Source organism: Glycine soja, chromosome 14, assembly GCF_004193775.1.
Source record: "Glycine soja cultivar W05 chromosome 14, ASM419377v2, whole genome shotgun sequence".
Classification (NCBI taxonomy): Eukaryota; Viridiplantae; Streptophyta; class Magnoliopsida; order Fabales; family Fabaceae; genus Glycine; species Glycine soja.
In genome coordinates, this window is record NC_041015.1 from 35,772,286 (window position 1) to 35,793,237 (window position 20,952).

The window sequence follows — 20,952 nt, forward strand, 5'->3', positions numbered from 1 at the left end:
AAAAACATCAACAAATTCCTGTAACAAGGAAACAACCTCACAAAGCAAAGAAGAGTTAAGATCGTTAGTAAAATAAACATCCTTGTACATGAGTACAAGTAGCTTCTCTCTAGCCATCAAAGCACTCTCGACCTCTCTTTTCTTTGCAAATGTACTCACTTTCTTATTTTTCTCTTCTCTTCTTTCTTTTTTTATTCTTTCTTTCTTTTCACTCTCATTTTTCTTTTCTTTTCTCTCTTTTTCTTGAATGCTCAATTGTTCTTTTCTCAGCTTACATTCTCTTACAATTCTGATTTGATTGGCATAGGCCTCAGCAGGCTGGAGAGGTGTTAACACAATGGTGTGATTGTTCAAAACAAGAGCATATCTATTTTTGTAACCATCATGTGCAACCTTGTATCAAATTACCATGGACGCCCTAGAAGTATATGCCCAACATGCATAGGTATCGCATCATAAAGAACTTTATCCTTATATTTACCAATGGAGAGAGAAACCAACACTTGCTTGGTCACCCTTATGTCTCCACAATCATTCAGCCACTAAAGTCTATATGGATTAGGGTGCTTTAATGTGGGCAAACCCAATTTCTCAACCAACAAGGTGCTAGCAACATTAGTACAACTTCCACTATCAATATCAAATTGCATACCTTGTCTTTTATGTGGCATCTTGTACAAAAAATATGCTCATGTTGCTCCTCATCGCCTCCCACCTTAGGCTGCAAGTTAAAAGCATGCCTAGTAACAAGCACATCTCCATTTATAGGTTCAGCAACATCAACATCACTGCAATCCTCCAATGGTGGCATTTCATCATCACTTGAGCTCTCACTCTCTATGTCTCCATTATCTAGCAATATCATGGCTCTTTTATTTGGACATTGAGAAGTAATATGTCTAACTCCTTGACACTTGAAACATTTGATATCGCGAGATCTAGAAGATGAATTAATTTTCATTTTACCTTTAGGTGCAATAAACAAATTTTTGGACTTAGCTTCATCTTTTGACTTTGTCATAGATTTGTTGTTTTTCCAATTTGACTTCCATGAAGAAGTGGAAGCAAATTTGGAAGTACTCTTAGCTTTCAATTGCCTATCCACTTAAATAGATTTGTGTAACAAGTCCTCCATCTCCACATAATGTTGCAATTCTACCACATTGACTATCCCCTTCTTTAGAGCTCCAATGAATCTGGCCATAGTTGCCTCACAGTCTTCTTCAACATTGCCTCTAACATGGCTATTTCCATCTCCTTGTAGTAGTCCTCCACACTCATGGAACCTTGAGTTAGAGTTTGCAAATTTCTATGCAAATTCCTATGATCGTGGATAGGTACAAATCTCCTTCTCACGACAGTCTTCATCTCGTCCCATCTAGTAATAGGCCTTTCACCATTCCTGTGCCTACTAGTCACAAGTTGGTCCCACCAAATACTAGCATAATTGGTGAATTCAACAACTAATTTAACCTTTTTCTCCTTAGAATAATTATGGCAATCAAACACATGTTCAACCTTTCTCTCCCACTCCAAATACAATTCAGGATCATTTTTACCTTGAAACGTAGGGATTGTCATCTTAATGCTCCCCAAATGATTATCTCTTCTTGGTTCGCCTCTTCGCCTTCTTGCATCTGAATACTCCTCATCCTCTTCTTCTGACATTGATTGTCTACGACTTTTAGATCAAAATGGAGATTGCAAACTATCCAATCTTTAAAGCTTGAAATTGTTCATTAACAACTTTAACAAACAACTTGAGATCCACTCATGATTAAAATTGTTGCAAGAATTTTTTTAGAAGTGATCATAAATGGAAAAATAAATATCCTCACACAAACACTCTCTCACGTGTTTACACTCAATAAATTTTACTTTCAATTGTGTTTCACTCTTTTTAGTTTTTTTCCCTCTAATAGTCTCAACACTCTTGCCTTTTACCACTCAACTTCTTCTTATGAGCTCTTAAGTAAGAACCTTTGCGGTTGATTATACACGACAAGACACAACAAGGTTAGTGAATAAGAACAAACAAAGGACAAGGAATAAGAGATTTAAGAAAAGTGTTTATTTTTTTAAAACTTGTAAACAAATGTAAAAACTGTCCCAATTTTCTTTTTTTTCTACTTTTTTCATGTTTTTTTTGTTTCTTTTTTTTTCTGCATCTTTTTTTTGCACGAAATTCAAATTTGAACGTAAATATGTGATTGGGTAGATCCAAATATAGACTGTAACATAATTTTGGTTCTAAATTTGAAAATCAAATTCAGATCATAACAACTTCAATTATCCAAATCTGGATTGTAACAAAATTTTGACTCCAAATTTGAAAAACAAGTTCTGATCCTAACAACTTTAATTATCCAAATATGGATTGTAACAGAATTTTGGCTCCAAATATGAAAATTGGATTTTTTTTTCACGAATTTTTTTATTATATATATATATATATATATATATATATATATATATATAAGACAAAAGGATATTAATACTAGATAGAGTTCAAAAAAGGAAGATAGATGCAAAGAAATAGAACAAAGGAAGATGAAACAATAATATAGAGTTAAACAAAAGGAAAAGAACAAACAAAGGAGGAAACACAAGAGAAGAAACAAAACACAGGATATATAACACCTCCAAATGATAAGACACCACTTAGGATCGTCTTGAGAACAAGTATAAACAGAAAGGAACTAACCGCGAACTGCTGATAGAACCAACACTATCAGTTATTAACCCAAGAACAAAGGAAAAGTTCTCACGTAGAGAAACTCTCTAATTTCATTAATATTCAAATTTCACATATTAAGGACTCTATTTATACTCCTATTAATAACCCTAAACCCAAGGCCCAATAACTTATCTAATAATTAAAAGACTTTAAATAACAATAAAGGGTCGTCACAGTCCATTACAAGTTTAAAGATGAGCCCAAAATAAAATTAAAAAATCAAAATAAATCTTATTCTAAAAGTTGACTAAAATTTATGAGCATGTTGGGCCTAATTATTATCTAATCAGTCCAATATTAATAATCTCACCAAAATTGACCAACTCAACCCATTGATGCTTCTTGTCTTGTAAATTGGGTTTAGTGAAGTGATTCTTGAGGTTGGTTTCAAAGCATCTTCATTAATTTGTAAGAGAATGACCCAATTAGGTGTAACTCTTAATTCACAATAGTCTTCTTTCTATTTGCTCTTTCAAAACTTGCTTCATCCTCATAATTTTGGACCTTATCATAGAATCTTCAATCCCATGTAAAGAATCATTAGAATGATTGGTTGTACCTCCATCAAATAAATAATTTTTTAGACTGTTTTGCATGGGCTAAATCTAATATGTAAAGTTTATTATCATAAATTATTTCATATAATTAAACTAAATATATAAATGATCCCGATAAAAACTTTAATTAATTGACAATATGATGGATGGATTGACAATTAAGATATTGGTCAAAATTTAATGGTTCAACCAACATCGAACCAATATTAATAAAATAATAACAATAATTCAATAATACATAAAAAAGTATTAAATAAATATAATATTATAATTTTCTAACATAAAATTAAAATAAAAATATCATTTGATAGGTTCTTAACATTCAAAATAAACAAAAAAAATTAAATCAAATATATCATAATATTTATGATTAAATTTTAATAAAATACAACAATGTCCAACAATAACAAGTTTACACAGAATAAAATATAAAATGACAAGAAATTAAGATATAAAAATATAAATCATAAATTTTATATTTTGTAAGAAAAAAATAATTAATATCAATTTGTAAATCTTAATAAATATGATTTTATTTATCTTTAAAATATTTTAGATTAAATTTAAAAAATAAAAAACTTAAATACCGATTCTCTACACCAGTTTAGTATCGGTTTTGGACCAGTTTGACTGATTCTAAAAATGCTGATTTTGTTAACCACTTTACGGAGATCCCATTGTATTCTGGAAGCCCGAAGCATGGGTCCTGATAAACCCCAATTTATTACTTCCTTTATATCAACTACACCTAGCCCCTCAACCTGTTCTAAAAAAATAGGATTTCGCGTAATAAGTTTTTGATATTCAACAATTCTTGTTAAAAAGCTTCAGAGTTAACACACAGGTCATCAGTCTGGTTCTCAATCAGATTAGTTGAACCGGTTATTTCCTCCAATTTGATTATTAAAACCATGAAACTATAAAATAATAACATTCATGGTCACTTATCAGGAATTCAAAGTTCAGATGCAATGAAATCAGATAAGTCTGATATCTGTTCCCTCAAAATAAAATTTCCTATTTCACACGTGATGACCAAAATGAAAAAAAAAAGTTTATTCATTTATTTTTACTTTAAGAGACTAATTCTGTTGTTTGAATGCAAATTTTAGGATTACCATCATATGCAACAAGTCCTACATGTCATTTGCTCAGGTCAGTGAGAATGCAATATAAATGACTGTCATATGCAACAAGTCCTACATACATGTCAATATATCCAAATGTAGAAACATGAAGCCTGGACATAATTGCATTCAATATTTATCCTGTAACATATATATCAACATTATTTTTTGCTGAACATCTATATCAACATTAAAGCAACAAAACATGTAACAAAATGCATCCCTCTCAGAAAGCAAAACATTTCCTATCTGACTATCGCAACCGTCAATTTGAGTAACTGAGTTCAATTAAAGAAATCTCCTCACACAAACATGCAACAACATTTTGATCTACACAATTTATCATCATCTCTCCAGAACAAAATTTCATCTTCACATCTTTTATCAACAAAGTCATGCAATGTTAAGTCAACTTAATTTGCATCTAATATCTCTATTTTGTTAGCATACAGTGGTATAATCTGACCGTGTCAGTTTACTGTGCCCACGGGAGTGCACCAGGATAAGGAGTTGGTCCACAATATTTGAATAATCCTTCAATTTCAGGACACCCATTGGGATAAGGAATTGACCGATGAAAAGGGTCACGCTTTAGTTTCTTGTGATAAAGTGAACCTCGACATCCAAATGGATCTCTTTGGAATTGAGTTCTGACCAATTCCTCACCTTTTAGAGCAGTTGCTTTTGCATTTGATGTAGCAGGAGTGCCGGTATAGAAGAACCTTGATTCTGGAAAGCCGATAGCAGATCGGTGTAGATGTGCAAATCTTTTTTCCTTGAAATCATAACTTACAACCTGATTCCCAGATTCAACAAATCAGATTGAAAACATGCAACAAATGTGTAAGGAACAAAGAGTGTAAGTCAACGATTATGACATCAAAGTGGCCATCATGCAAAGGTCTAAATGCAACAAAGCGAAATAAAATTTGTTAGTCCATGGGGAACACATTTATATGGTGCAATTGATAGATACCATCAATAAAATCAATACAAGATAAATGCTAGTGATACTTTCTGACACTCTTTCTAACAACTACACTCTATGATTGGCTAAAACTTATCGAATACCACCAATTTTGGTGAATCTAACTTCTAAACCAGGAGAGAGAATTATTAAATAAAAAGTGAGACCAATCAAAGTTGGAGATTTATAATGGATTTCAGCCAATTATAGGGTGTTAGAGAGTGTTGTTAGCATCCCTCATCAATATAAAGTCAATTAGCTTTCTCTAATGATAGTATTACCAATAAGAAGAACAAGAACTACATGTTCCCCCTTATATTAGTAATTAATAATTCCTAGTTGCTTCTCTGCTACTCCACGTACTTTCCATTTTAAATATAAGCAAAAAAAACTAATTCACCCTAACTAAGAAAGTTGGTAAGCCATATTTAATTGCACCAATCACAACTAAAAATAAGTTATTTCCCTAAACTATCTTATTGGAATTTGATATCAAGAACAAGGAGTTATTGGAATTAAAACCCCTATTAAATGAAGGGTACTTAGAGATGGTCTAATTATATGAAGATTGGTTGAGATTTGCTTATATTTCTTTTTTGTTTTATTTTTACAGCAAGAGATTTGCTTATATTTAAAACCAACATTCAAGGCATATTTTTCATTCAAGGCATATTTTTCCTTATATCGAAACTGGAGGGAGTACTAAATATTCAGGCAACAAGGGGGGAACCTACACAGGATCATTAAAGAGAACTCCATGTTAATTGGGAATACAAAATGATATACTTCACATGCTGTATCTGATCCTGCATATGCTGTATGCATATACAGGATCATTGAAGATAACTCCATATTTATGCTGTATGCACACTACTGCATTAGTAACACATTTGATGTTAGGAACAAACAACAACAACAACGCCTTATCTCATTAGGTGGGGTCGGCTACATGGATCAACTTCCGCCATAATGTTCTATCAAGTACCATACTTCTATCCAAATCATTAAGTTCGAGATCCTTTTTGATAACCTCTCTTATAGTCTTTTTGGGTCTTCCTCTACCTCGAATTGTTTGCCTTCTCTCCATCTGGTCTACTCTCCTCACTACAGAGTCTACCGGTCTTCTCTCTACATGCCCAAACCACCTAAGTCTATTTTCCACCATCTTCTCTACAATAGGCGCTACTCCAACCCTCTCTCTAATAGCTTCGTTTCTAATTTTATCCTGTCGAGTCTTACCACACATCCACCGCAACATCCTCATCTCCGCTACACCTACTTTATTCTCATGTTGGCTCTTGACCGCCCAACATTCTGTTCCGTACAACATCGCCGGTCTTACCGCAGTCCGATAAAACTTTCCCTTTAGCTTGATCGGTACCTTTGCATCACATAACACCCCGATGCTTTTCTCCATTTCATCCATCCTGCTTGAATGCGATGATTCACATCCCCTTCAATTTCTCCATCATCCTGTATTACAGACCCAAGATATTTAAACCGTGTGACTTGAGGGATAATATGGTCTCCTATTTTCACCTCTGAGTTAGAAACCCTCCTTCTTTTGTTGAACTTACATTCCATATACTCCAATTTGCTTCTGCTTAGGCGAAAACCATGTGTTTCTAGAGCTCGTCTCCAAGTTTCCAACCTCTCATTCAACTCCTCCCTCGACTCTCCAAGGAGGACTATGTCATCTGCAAAAAGCATGCATCTCGGCGCTATCTCTTGGATTTGTTCCGTGAGGACATCCAGAATTAAGGTAAAAAGGTAGGGGCTAAGGGTTGACCCTTGATGCAAACCAATTGTGATGGGAAAATCGTCTGACTCTCCACCCTGTGTCCTAACACTAGTCGATACCCTATCATACATATCTTGGATAGCTCGAATATATGCAACCCTAACCCCTTTCTTCTCTAGAGCTTTCCACAAAATCTCTCTAGGCACTCTATCATACGCTTTCTCCAAGTCAATAAAAATCAAGTGCAGGTCTTGTTGGTCCATGCGATATTGCTCCATCACCCGCCGTAATAAATAGATCGCTTCCATGGTCGACCTTCCCGGCATGAAACCAAATTGATTCTCAGTAACTTGAGTCTCCTTTCTTAATCTCCGTTCGATCACTCTTTCCCATAATTTCATGGTATGACTCATGAGCTTGATTCTCCTATAATTTGCACAATTTTGTATATCCCCCTTGTTCTTATAGATTGGCACTAACGTGCTTCTCCTCCATTCCTCCGGCATGCGTTTTGACCTCATAATTTCATTAAAGAGTTTGGTGAGCCACTCAAGACCTCTATCTCCAAGAGTTTTCCACACTTCAATAGGTATGTTGTCTGGCCCCACCGCCTTACCGTTACTCATTCTTTTCAACGCTTCCTTTACTTCCTGTTTCTGAATCCGACGATAGTACTTATAGTTCCGGTCCTCTTCTCTTGTGTCTAAACTGCTAGAGTCATATCCATATCCATCATTAAATAAGTTGTGGAAATACGCCTTCCACCTTTCCTTGATATCTTTTTCATGCACTAAGACTTTGCCTTCTTCATCCTTAACACACTTTACTTGATCCAAATCTCTAGTCTTCCTCTCTCTACCCTTAGCAAGCCTATATATAGATCTTTCTCTGTCCCTGGTTCCTAGAGCTTGGTATAGTCCGTCAAAAGCTTGGGCTCTTGCCTCACTCACCGCCTTTTTGGTTTCATTTCTAGCTATCTTATATTTATCCCAAGTTTCAGAATTTCTACACCTAGACCACTCCTTGAAACACTCATTTTTTACTCTAACTTTGCTCTGAACACTTTCATTCCACCACCACGATTCTTTACCCCTAGGTCCAAAACCTCTAGATTCACCCAACGTCTCTTTAGCCACTTTAATAATCTCTTGGGACATCTTGTTCCACATATCATTTGCACTTCCTTGTGATTGTCCACACCATCCCTCCCATATCTTTTGTTGGAAGATTCCTTGTTTCTCACCCTTCAAGTGCCACCATTTGATCCTTGGTGCTACCATAGGACTTCTTCTCTTTGCCCTATCTCTAATTCTTACATCCATGACCAAAACTCTATGTTGGGTAGTCAAGCTCTCTCCCGGGATAACTTTACAGTTCAAGCAATACTTCCTATCAGACTTCCTGATAAGGAAGAAATCTATCTGAGAACATGTTCCTCCACTTTTGTAAGTGATAAGATATTCCGCTCTTTTCTTAAACCATGTATTGGCTATAGAAAGATCCAAAGCCTCCGAAAACTCCAAGATGGATTTACCCTCCCCATTCATCTCCCCTAGGCCAAAACCCCCATGCACCCCCTCAAAACCTCTAGCCACGCTACCTACATGTCCATTGAGATCCCCTCCTAGGAAAACTTTCTCTCCTTGGGGTATATCCTGAAGTACCCCTTCTAGATCCTCCCAAAATTTTACCTTAAAGTGTTCTGCTAACCCAACCTGAGGTGCGTACCCACTAATAACATTAAAGGTGTCCTGTCCCACTACCAATTTTAAGGCTATGATACGATCTCCTACTCTTCTTACATCCACGACATCCTTCTTACACTCCTTGTCCACAATAATCCCTACCCCATTTCTTAATCTGATTTTTCCCGTATACCACAGCTTAAAACCCGAGTTGTCTAATTCTCTCGCTTTTTCACCTGTCCACTTAGTTTCTTGTAGGCACATAAAATTGATCTTCCTCCTCACCATAACATCCACTATTTCCATAGATTTTCCAGTAAGTGTGCCTATATTCCATGTACCAAAGCGAATCCTCCTGTCATGAACTAGCTTCTTTACCCACACCCGTTCACGAAAATGTGGGAACTCTTGCTTACTTTTCACTACATCCGGGCGGCGATGCAGCGGCCCTTGCTCTTTTGACACTGTACTCGAGCCATACAGCGCGTTGCCCTTACATTTGATGTTAGGAACCCAAAATAAAAAATAGAAGAAAGGAAAGAAAGATAGAATCTGTTGATTGTAAAAGAACAGAAAATAGGAAAGATAACTCTCCTCCAAGGGTTTCCCCTTCGCAAAGGATTTCTCCTTTCACAAAATGCTAAGGCTCAATATCTACAAATGATAAGATCCCCCTCTCTCCTATCCTTCTTCCCCTATTTATATCTAATAAATTCCTCTAACTAACTAACTCATTAGTAGTCTAACTAACTTAACTAACTCTCCCTTCTCCTTATATCTTAAAAATACAGCCCTCCTAAAAATCAACCTTGTCCTCAAGGTTGGAATTTAAAAACTGGAATTGTACACTAAAACTTCCTCAAGTATTCTTCGATTGCTGGAAGACAATTGCACCCCTTGTTGCTTAACTAGGAATGGCCCACTGCCCCTACATGTGGGGTTGAGTTCTGTGGCTCCAATGGAGGTCAGGATGGAAGCAAATTCTGAATAATCGCCATGTGTGGTGCTGCAATCTCTTTCCATCGCTGCTCTCTTAAAATGTCATCAGCTACACAGGGTTCCAAATTTAGTAGTATAAATCTTGCTGCCTAGTTTGAATGCCCAGTTTCTGCTCCTCTTTTTTGAATCCCTTTTCGACAGCCCATTTGGGACTACTCACTATGTAAAAACTTGGACAAACTTTGTAGAATTCCAAAACCTCTCCTTCCTCTTTCTCATCCTTCAAAACCAAATTTTACTCTAACAGGACGTGCCTCTTTGGTGTCCCTCATGGGGGATCAACTGTGAACCCACTGGCCACTACATGCAAACTTTAGGTCTAGCAGCTTCAATGGTGGGGTGGACAAGGGTGGACTCCATATAACTTTAATCACCATGCTGCCTCAGTACATTCCTTCTGCCTTAGCTCCATTGTTGAGCTGTCAGCCATAGATGCAACAAAGTTTAATGCAAAAGGCTCACTTAGCAAGTTGAAATTCCAAGATTCCAACACCATTGATTTTCCAACCACCTTCATGATCATATCTGGGTCCAACAATGATTTCTGTTTCATCATACCGATCTTTTTATGAAAATCTGAATCTTGAAGACAATGAGGCTTGGTTGCATCTCCACCTTCAACTTCCTTCTTGATCAACTCCGTTATTGGGTTATCAAGAAAATTGTCTTCGCAGCTCACATTCCTCACTGTATTTTCCTAGGCTGTCTCCCTCTTTATCAATGGGTCAACTTCTTCGTCCATCATAACTTTTTCAATCTTTGTTTCTCTTGCTAACTTTGCTTCATCATTTTTGCTTTCTTCTCCACCACAAAGAGTGTGGTTCTTGATAACTGAACCTTCTTTACTTCTGTTTTCTGATTTCAAGAACTGTGATGGGTCACCATCACACTCAAAATTGCTACCCTTTGTATCAGTTTTCTCCTCTATGCTTCCATCAAAGGTGGGTAGTTCCAGCTTTCTTGTCCAAGAACTAGCCTCTGCTTCACTACATTCTGACCCATTTCCCTCCATGTTATTTTTGTCTTGCTAAGTCAAATGAGGACCACCTCTTCATTCAATATCTTGCACAGCATATGTTTCAGCTCTGAAATGTTGGTCCTTTCTTTCAAGAACACTGTGGAACTCTCCCTTTTTTCGATGCGGGTTTCCTTTTTCTTGCTCTACATGCACTCCAAAATCAATTCTTTGATCTGTTTCATCTCTCGCATATTGTCCTTGATGTGGGCAATGTCACATCACATCTGTCAGTTTCTCCCCTTGATCGCTGGCCAATTTCTCCAACGCTCCCACTCGATTTTCCATCACGAACTTGAATCCAAAAGGTCAGACCAAATGTTAGGAACCCAAATTAGAGAATAGAAGAAAGGAAAGAAAGATGGAATTTCTTGATTGTAAAAGAACAGAAAATAGGAGAGATAACTCTCCTCCAAGGATTTCCCCTTCACAAAGGATTTCTCCTTTCACAAAGAACTAATGCTCAATCTACAAATGATAAGATCCCCCTCTCTCCTATCCTTCTTTCCCTATTTATATCTAATAAACCCCTCTAACTAACAAACTAACTAACTCATTAGTAGTCTAACTATCTTAACTAACTCTCTCTTCTCCTTATATCCTAACATTTGACCAATTAATTCAGAGTATTTCTCAGCAGCCATTACAAAAAACAGAGCAATAAAAGCTTGTCATGCAACGAAGTCTGGCCACATATTTCAATAAATTCATATTCCTCAATTTCATTTACTTTAACTATTCCATGCAAATATTGACATTTTCCATCTTTATGTGAAAGGAATAGAATGATTCACAACTCAGATAAGTAAGGCTTACATACAGTTATATTTTGGGGATAGGTGCCAGTAAGCTCCCGGAATCGACAAACACTAAATAGAAGGTTTTCAAAGCTGTCTCGTGCATGCTCCTCTGTAAGTGCTCTCCATTTCACACTTTCTTCCTTACCTACACAAACAACCCAAAAAGAATGAGATATTTTCTGATAAAGCAGTTTACTAGAGAAGTATAAATAAATAAACTATAAAGGTGAATCATTATGACATCCATATCAACAGCCTGAGAAAACTGAGATAAATGATGCAGACGAGATTCATCAAGCTAACATTAAAAAGTTATAGTAAAAATTTGAGCAACTAAGGATGTGGGATTTCATTAGATAAGCATTAAAATTTATAAGCAAGAAAAGAAGCAATTTTATCAGTAACATAAAACATGATACAAAATTGATGAATACAGCAATAATTCTATTATGATCTTCATACGTTAGTAGGACCATGGGATAAACCAGTAATCAGAGTACAAGCTGTTGAAACTAAGGTTCTGTATCTCTTCCTAAATCATAACCAAGGCCAAGAAAACACTTTTCTTACAAAAGAATGTACCTGTCTGTGCTTTCCTTTCTTTCCCTATTAAAAGGAATTTTCCCATGATTTTTTATATGCTTACAAATGAAGAAGTTGGACTCAATAGAATGAGTACACTCAAGATGCAGCAATAAAATCAGTTGTTAGAATTGAAGCTGCTTACTATAAAGTCAACTCACAGAAGTTGCTTTCAAATCACAGAAGTTGGACTCAAATAGAATGAGTATCAGATATTGGAATTGAAATTGCCTTCTATAAAGTCAACTAATCATACTTTCCAATTTCCATGCCTAATTCATTCACTAATCCTATTTATGGACTTGTAAACAATAAAAGAAATATTGTATAACATGAAAATGCGAAAAATAATACTGCTAAAAGTTAATACTTAATATTTTAATCGTAAATTTTGGCCATCCCATGAGATATGATCTTGTTGCTAATGATAAAATATGACAATAAGTCAAGAAAAACAACAATTCAATTTATCAATTCTCATGTTCTATTCACATACATAGTGAATGATACACTATAGTTAATCTATCCTGTTGCAGAAGTACAGCCCAAGACCAGCCCATGAGATATGATCTTGTTGCAGAAGTGCAGCCCAAGACCAGCTCAAATCACTAGCTAATCTATCCTGTTCAATTATCTTTTACTATGACAATTTATAAATTGTTTTTGCAAGTTCATGCCTCACACATAGTGAATGATACACTATAATTGAAAGCAACTATGTCAAGCACATGACAAACAATACGATAGAAGTGGATCAGAAATGATAAAGAAATAGAAAAAATATTCAAATCAATCCCCACTTTCTGGCTCAGTGGAGATGAATTCTTAAACTGGAATGGACAATACAAATTAATGAAAAATAGAAAATATAACCCAGGTATTCGAGAGACCTGGACTCTCCCACATTCAAATCTTATGTATCCACTAACTCCCCCACTTTTCCTATTTATACAAGGCTTCTCCTTAATGGAAATTACTGTCTACTGGAGACAGTTACAAACTCTCTCCCTCCTCATTTATTCCTTCTCTCTTTATTACAATCATTTGTCCACTAAACATTTACTGCTGCTAAAAAATCCCTATGACTATTATTTCGTTACCACTCTTCCTCTCCCTGCTATAAACCTTCTTAATGGGATTTATTAACACAATAACAGTGCAATCAGGCATTTCTATTCTATTCCTTCTCCTTTGGTAATGCTTCATAGCCTATAATCCCCAACAATATGCGTTAGGCAGACATTGAATCCCACCAATCAGACAAAATGCTGCAATGCAAATGCCAAAACAGTCACCACAACTCACCAAACCACCCTTTCGAATCCGCAACAGCCCAGTAACTCTGAGCCTCGCTGCGGGGGCCAGCATCTCTCCGAGTCTCTCCCCCACTGAAGAGCAGCAAAGCAGAGTCATCCCTTGCCACAATCTCAATCCCCTCATGAATGTGTGTCACAAAAGTGGCAGCTTGGCCTGGATTCTTCTGATAAGACTCCAAAAACCAAGAATCCTCCTTCTCAATTTTGCCACAACTACTACTAGTGTAAATGGAATGCCCAGCAACCATCACAAGGTTCTGAAGCTTGGAAAAAGGGTAATCATCAAAACCCATGTCAGATTTCACATAACCACCACTCTGCACCCCATATTGGGTGCCATACAAAGAGAGAATCATGGCAAGTGCGAGCACAAAGCACAAGGCTAGGAAGAGACCCATTAGAGGGTGAAGCTTGAAGAAGTGATGAAAACGGTTCCCAAATGATTTAATCATTCTGAGAGGGTGAAAGGGCGAATTTTTGGGCTTTCGGGTTCGCTTTATGGCGGTTCCTGATTCTAAGTCGAATTCGGTTTTTGGGTATGCGGGAAAGGACTTGGGGGCTTGGGATCCAAAAGGGTAATTGTTCATTGTAATGGGGTTTTTTCTATGATTTGGGAGAGAGTGAAGCGAAGCAACGGAATCATTGGATCACAGAAGTGATCAATGGGGTCACATGGAGTAGTGAGTGGGGAAAATGTGGTGCTTGAAAGTTCCAATGATTCGCAGAGAGAATTGAATTGAAGGATCTGCACTTGGAATTTTAGAAAATAATCAAGATAATAATAAGAATTAAAGGAAAAGTAATGGAAAATTCTAAGTTTTGGCTTGGTTGAGTTGAGTGAAATTGCAAGGACTTGTTATTGCAGCACTCTGCGTGGAAAGGTCTTGGGAGTTACGAGATGGAGAGCGTTTGATAGCAAAGGGAACATGAGGCCCAAATGGAAGATCCAGCCACCCAAGATACCTGGGTGCGTTCCGATAGATAAAATAATTTACCAGAGAATTTAAAATTCTTTAATTTAAATTTTTTTATTTAAATGTTTTTTTATAAAGAATTTAAATTTTTAAAATTTTAAATAATTAAAAATATGAAATTTTAATTTTTTTTTAAAATGTGAAAAATTGAAATTCTCTTCTTCAGCATATTTATGTCGTCACTGACTAAATCGATCGGCAAGGAAAGTGCAACTTGCACCTCTTCATGAACACCCCCAACGACTCCCGACTGAAGATTCGTTCCGTTCACATATCCTTCCACATTCGACACAATCACTATGGAACTAGATTACACAAGCAAAATCAAATTCGATCTCGAATCGTTCCTAAGAGTGAAGCAGTACTACCACTGCCTCAGTTGCATCAGGAAACGATGCCTCCTCCTCTACAGTCCCTTCGACACCGAAAAATCGAGCTTCGCCACCGCCATGACCAATTTCCTCTACTACGACATCTATGACATTGACCTCTACGAAATTTCCAGCGATTCGGATCTGAAATCGCTCCTCCTGCAAACAACGCCAAAGTCGGTGGTGGTGATCAAGGACCTGAATCAATTTCTCACGGAGAAAACAACAAGAATTAGCGTGTCGGGGATATTTTTTGCTTTGTGATTTTTCGGCGTTTAAGACGCTTGCAAGTAGTTACCTTGGGGTCAAGGAGCATAAGTTGTGATTTATCCAAATACAAAATTTTGAAAATGAAGAAATTTAATTTCTTTATCCAAACACAGAATTTTGAAAATAAAAGAATTTCAATTGAAACATTTGGATTTCTTATAATTTAAAATTCTTTAGAATTTTAAATTGCCTCATCCAAACACATTGATTTCATCTAACGAAATTGGTTAGCGAGTGCTGAGATGGATGGAATTGAATAAGTGGAATATGTTGTCTACCAATATGTTGTCTGCCACTCTTTTTCGTTATATTGTTTGTTATTTTGTCCTGGTGTAATTCAACAATGCTATATTGTTGTATAAATATGAATGTTGATGTAAGAAGGCAGCAAGCAATATAGAAATTTCCTTTTCCCCTATTTGATGCTTAGGAGGAAAGAAACAAGCTTAGCTTCGAGGGCTAGGAATCTACTAAGCATCAAAGAGGGGAAAAGGAAATTTCTATATTGTTTGCTGCCTTCTTATTGTCATTCTCCAATTCCAATTTTAAATCTTGTTTTATCTGTTCCTTGTCATATGGATCTAAATCAATTTAATTAACAAGCTTATATCAATTTGTTGCAAAATTACCAACAACCTCCTTCGAACGAAAATTCACAACATCCTCCTTCGTTGTTTCCTTTGTTGCCACTACCACCTCCTTCAATGAGCGAAAATTCTCAAATTCCTCCTCATTTCATTCCCTATTTTCCACTCCCTCCACCACCAGTAACTTATAATCAATCCCCTTCTACCGAAAATTCTCAAAGATCTCAAACTTTTCTTCAATGTCACAAAACACCTCTATCGCATTTCATAAGCCTCCCAATAGTTATATTCGTGCACAAACTCCTTCAAATGAGGAAGTTGATATTACAGTAGAGGAAGGAGGAGGGAGTTCTACAAAGAAGAAAAAGGGAAAACGATTATTCTTTTCAATTGAAGAGGATAAACTTGTCATTAGTTCATGGCTTAATGTTTCACTCAATTCAATTGTCAATGATGGTAAATAATTAGAGGCTTTTTGGAAAAGGATCATAGAAAATTACAACACATTTTGTGGCAATCTAAGTGAGAGATTCAACAATCAACTGAAATCCTGAGGCCAAAAATTCACAATGTCATTCAAAAGTTCAATGGTTGTGTTACAAGCAAGTTGTTGCTTTGAAGAAAAGCAGTTACACGGAGAACAATGTGATGGTTAATGCATATACTATTTGGAAGAAAGAAAAAAAATAAAAGGATTTTGCTTTGGAGCATGCATGGGGGCAGTTAAAAGATCAACCTAGATGGTTAGAACAATGCAAAGAAGTTCCTTCGAAAAGAACAAAATTGAATGAAAATTGTAATTACTCATCGTCATCTAATCCAGAGATACCGATTGATATTTCCGAAAGTGACACCCTTACACTACTCACTCGCCCAATGGGACAAAAGGCATCCAAAAGGAAAATGAAAGGGAAATGAGCATCTTCTTCTACATCGGTTGTGGACTTGTCTGGCATTGAAAAAGAAATGAAAAAAAAATGTTGTCCAAAAACAAATAATAGAGGCAGTGGCGCTCAATAACATTGTGGAGATGTATGATATTCTTATGAAGGACACAATTAACATGACTGAAGATCAACTCAAGAAACACAAAATCACTTGAGATTATATTTTAAAGAAGTTTATGACTGAATTTTTATACCTTTAAGTTATCATTAGTTAGTTGTACGTGTAAGTTTGTTTTTAATTAGTTTAGTAGTTTATTTTTTATGTGTTAAGTTATCAGTCACTATGTTGTAATGCATTTTCAATTAGTTGAATGTTGAAGTTTATTTTTAATTATGTAAGTGATTTGTTAATTGTAACTTTTTAAGCAGTTGTTAAAAAACTAGTCGTTACAAAAAATAGCCAGTAAAAACTAATCGTTACAAAAACTGGCCGTTATATAAACTAACTATTATAAAAACAAGCCAACAAAAACTAGTTGTTGTTAATGATGCTATTTAATTGTTCAGTTTCCTTTCATTCATGCACAACCTGGCTCTTCTTTAAACTTCTTTTGTTATTTTTCTACCCCCACTCACTCATAAAATGACTTGAAACTCTAACTTCGATATAGTTTGACAACATATTGTTGATGAAGCACTTGAAGACAACACCGATGAAGAAATCATGAGATACTTATGTCAACTATAACATTCCAATTTTCCATGTGTGTGTGGTAGACAATGTTATTTTTTTGTTGTGTAATTGGGTAGTGTTTTTAGACTATTGAAATGGTAGAAAATGAGATGTTACCATAGGATACCTTACCATGGTTAACCTCTTAAGTTTTAAAGCTAAAGTTTAGAAAGAATTAGAATAGTTCCGAGAAAAATCTCTAATCAAATAATGGTTGACTCATTAATGGCCTAAATGTTAATAATTGAATTTTGGTCTAAAAATATAAATTAGAAGCTTGAAAGAAAATCAGTAATTAATGTAAGGTTAAAAATTAAGTAGGGATAATAAAAGTTGATTAATGGTGATCTAGATTTCGTAGAATTAGAAAATGGGTAATTAAGTCATAAGAGTTAAAAATGGAGGGCATTTTCATAAATGACTATACAATTAGTTTAAAAATAAAATTTTAGTTTAATTAGTTGGTGACTAATTAAAGTGTCTAATTATATGATATAGAATTATTAAAATAAGATAGAGTTGTAACACCCTGAAAAAATTACAACTTATGCGTATTTAATTGCGTAAGGGTGTTGACTCTAGATCTTTACAACTTAGAAGATGTTCTCATTTGTGTTCATCCTAAATAATTCATATTCATGTGTAAGGGTATTGACTCTAGATCTTTTCACGTCAGTGGTGTCTTCATGTGTGAGTTGTAGTGTATCCCACATCTCTTTGGCATTTAAATAGTTTGAGACTCTAAAATATTCATCTATTCCTAGGGCAAAAGTAATGATGTTTATGGCTTTAAGATTATATTGAACTCTTCTTCTATCTTCTTCAGACCATTTATCTTTAGGTTTTTCTGTTGTTGTGCTTGTGTTTCCATCTACTATGGTGGGTACATAAGGTCCTATTTTTATGGCTTCCCAAATGTTTAAATCTATTGCTTCAATAAAGATTTGCATTCTGGTTTTCCAGTAGTGGTAACCCTCACCATTAAAGATAGGTGGCCTATGGATGGATTTTCCTTCGAGGAATAGAAAATTTGAGGAGGCCATTGATCTTGAAGTTGTGAAACTTTTCTCCAGAAACCTGCTCTGATACCACTTGTTAGAACAAGTGGCCTCGGAATAATTAAGAAGGGGGATGGGGGTTGAATTAATTATGAACGTGTCTTGACTAATTAAAAATTTATCATTCTTAATGTTACTAGATTCAATTAGGCTTTACTGCTAAGTTATGAGAAAGTAAAGAATAGAAACAATAACTTCGACAAAAGTAAAGCGGCAATAAAAAGTGCACGGTGGAAAAGTAAAGAGCGTAGGGAAGAAGAAAGCAAACACAAGTTTTATACTGGTTATCCAGTCCTTAAGCAACCTTTTGAGATTTCCTTTCCTTGTAAAAATCCTTTACAAGCAAAGAGCCACAAAGGATGTACCCTCCCTTGTTCTCTTTGAACAACCAAGTAGATGTATCCTCTACTTGAAGCGAACCACAAAGGATGTACCCTCCCTTGTATTCACTATTACAACCAAGAAGTTACCTGCTTCTTACACAGAATTCTCAGACGGTTAGTTCTTTGAATTCAGTGTTTGGGCAAAGAATTCTCTGATAGTTAGTTCTTTGAATTCTTTGTTTGGGGAATCAAAAGAATTCTCAGATGGTTAGTTCTTTGAATTCTTTTGGCAAGAGGGAGAAGGAAAGAAGAAGAAGAGAAAAACAGAAGGATAGAACAGTTTTTGTTTTTGCAGAATTTTCCTTTCTTCAAGGAAAGATTGAACAAAAACTTAGAATGAATTTGGCAAAGGTTTTGCAAGAGAAAAGCAGTGGAAAGTTCTGTGTAATCAAATGTGTTTTTCTATGTTATTGTATATTTAAAATGCGTGCCAAGGTCTTATATTTATAGAACCTTGATACCTTTTGAGAAAATCATGTTAAGAGTTATAACTCTTAACATTTTCTTCAAAAACATTCATTGGTAATCGATTACCATAATGGTGTAATCGATTACACAATGTATTTTATGAAAAGTTGTGACTCTTCACAATTGGATTTGAATTCCAACATTTAGATTCACTTGTAATCGATTACTAATATAGTGTAATCGATTACACTATTTGAAAATCATTTTGGAATGTTGCAAAGCATTGAAATCAGTTTGAAAACCATTTTGGTCACTGGTAATCAATTACTAATAAATGGTAATCGATTACTAGAGAGTAAAAACTTAGGTAACTTAGTAGATTTCAGAAAATCCTTTTTCAAACAAAAAGTGTGCTATTTGATGTTTTTTTGAAATAAATACTTTTTACTACCTATTTTGACTTGGCTTGATGCTTCTTGATTTCTTCATTTGATTCTTGAATCTTTGAGTGGAATCTTGAATGCTTGATTCTTTAATCTTGAAACAATTCTTTGATCTTTGACATCATCAAAACATATTGGTGAATCATCATGGTAGCTTTGCTTCCACACACATGGTGTCGGTAGATAGACCAGATGTCACGCCCATCGCTATTGATCATCGTTGGTAATTGTGACACCCTTTACCCCGACATACATATAAATAAATAAAATATATAAAAATATTGATCAACAAATTCACATGGGTAAAAGGTTCACATTCACTTCACTATTACCAAATAAGACTTATTAAAAACATATTCGGCTCAAAACAATGCCGTCAAAGTTTATAAAAAATGTTTTGTTAAATCAGTGAGGTAAAATAAAATAAAATAACATTATGCAATTAAATTAAAAACTCATCTCTAATGTCACATCCTATCAGAGCATTGTGTAACACCCTGAGATATTACTAATTATAAATTGATGTTTAATTATATTTATTGTGTTATTTGACTATATGGTTGACTTGAATGAGTTTAGGTATGGCTTGAATTAGTCATGTGTAAATTTCTTGATGGGGATGTTGAGTTATGTGGAGTTTTGTTGAACTAAGTTAAAATTATGAGATTTCAAATTTTACCTAAACTTATTTCAGTAAAATTGTCATTTCAGATTCGTTAACCGTTAGATTGTCTTCCAATTTTGTTTGGAAGTTCCTAAGACAATTATCAAAATTCTGACCGTTGAGATTTGCAATATAATATCTTGAGTATGAGATATGATATTTTTACCGAAGCAAAAAATTTGAGTTGTGGATCAGCTCGCCCAGGCGAGCCAAACTCACCTGGGCGAGTGTTGCAGGCTTCAAATATGTTTAGCAGTGTAAAATAGCCATCTTCTTCCTCCTTCTCTTCCCCTAAACCCTCCCCCAACACCCCCAAGCTCCTCCTCCACCACCACTAACCACTGGTGACCACCACGAGCCGCTTTTGCTTGCCGTCGGATCACCGCACGGAGAAGAACAATTTGATCGGAGCAGAATCTTCAAAACTCAACTCAAGGATTCAATAGAGAATGAAGCCTCCAATCATTCCTTCACGGTTTCTTCAAGGTAACCATGATTCTAAGCCTTCTCCTTGTTAGTTTGAGTCCATCTTTGCATCTCTTTTGACTTTGGAACCATTATTGGATGTTTTTACACTTCCTTTGAAAAACCCTTGAAAATGAGACATTGTAAAAATTATCTTTTTATAACACAGATGTTATTTTCGCG

General features: G+C 35.4%; 1 protein-coding gene across 1 annotated transcript; it reads right to left on the reverse strand.

Annotated features, from left to right (window-relative positions):
* Window positions 1-4,520: 4,520 nt before the first annotated feature.
* LOC114385306 (uncharacterized protein C57A10.07-like) lies at window positions 4,521-14,479 on the reverse strand. The gene is made up of 3 exons (XM_028345323.1): window positions 13,516-14,479; window positions 11,649-11,773; window positions 4,521-5,217 (listed from the first exon to the last, which is right to left on the reverse strand). Exons 1-3 carry the CDS (start codon window positions 14,111-14,113, stop codon window positions 4,897-4,899), a joined length of 1,044 nt encoding a protein of 347 aa, XP_028201124.1. The 5' UTR covers window positions 14,114-14,479; the 3' UTR covers window positions 4,521-4,896.
* Window positions 14,480-20,952: the final 6,473 nt, after the last annotated feature.

What these genes read in the sequence shown, in the direction of transcription:
- LOC114385306 (XM_028345323.1), bottom strand. Translation starts at nt 14,113, where the DNA reads ATGAACAATTACCCTTTTGGATCCCAAGCCCCCAAGTCCTTTCCCGCA. An exon ending in GGATTCGAAAGGGTGGTTTG is followed by an intron (nt 11,774 to 13,515) that starts GTGAGTTGTGGT and finishes TTGTTTGTGTAG; the next exon opens with GTAAGGAAGAAAGTGTGAAA. An exon ending in CCTATCCCCAAAATATAACT is followed by an intron (nt 5,218 to 11,648) that starts GTATGTAAGCCT and finishes TCTGGGAATCAG; the next exon opens with GTTGTAAGTTATGATTTCAA.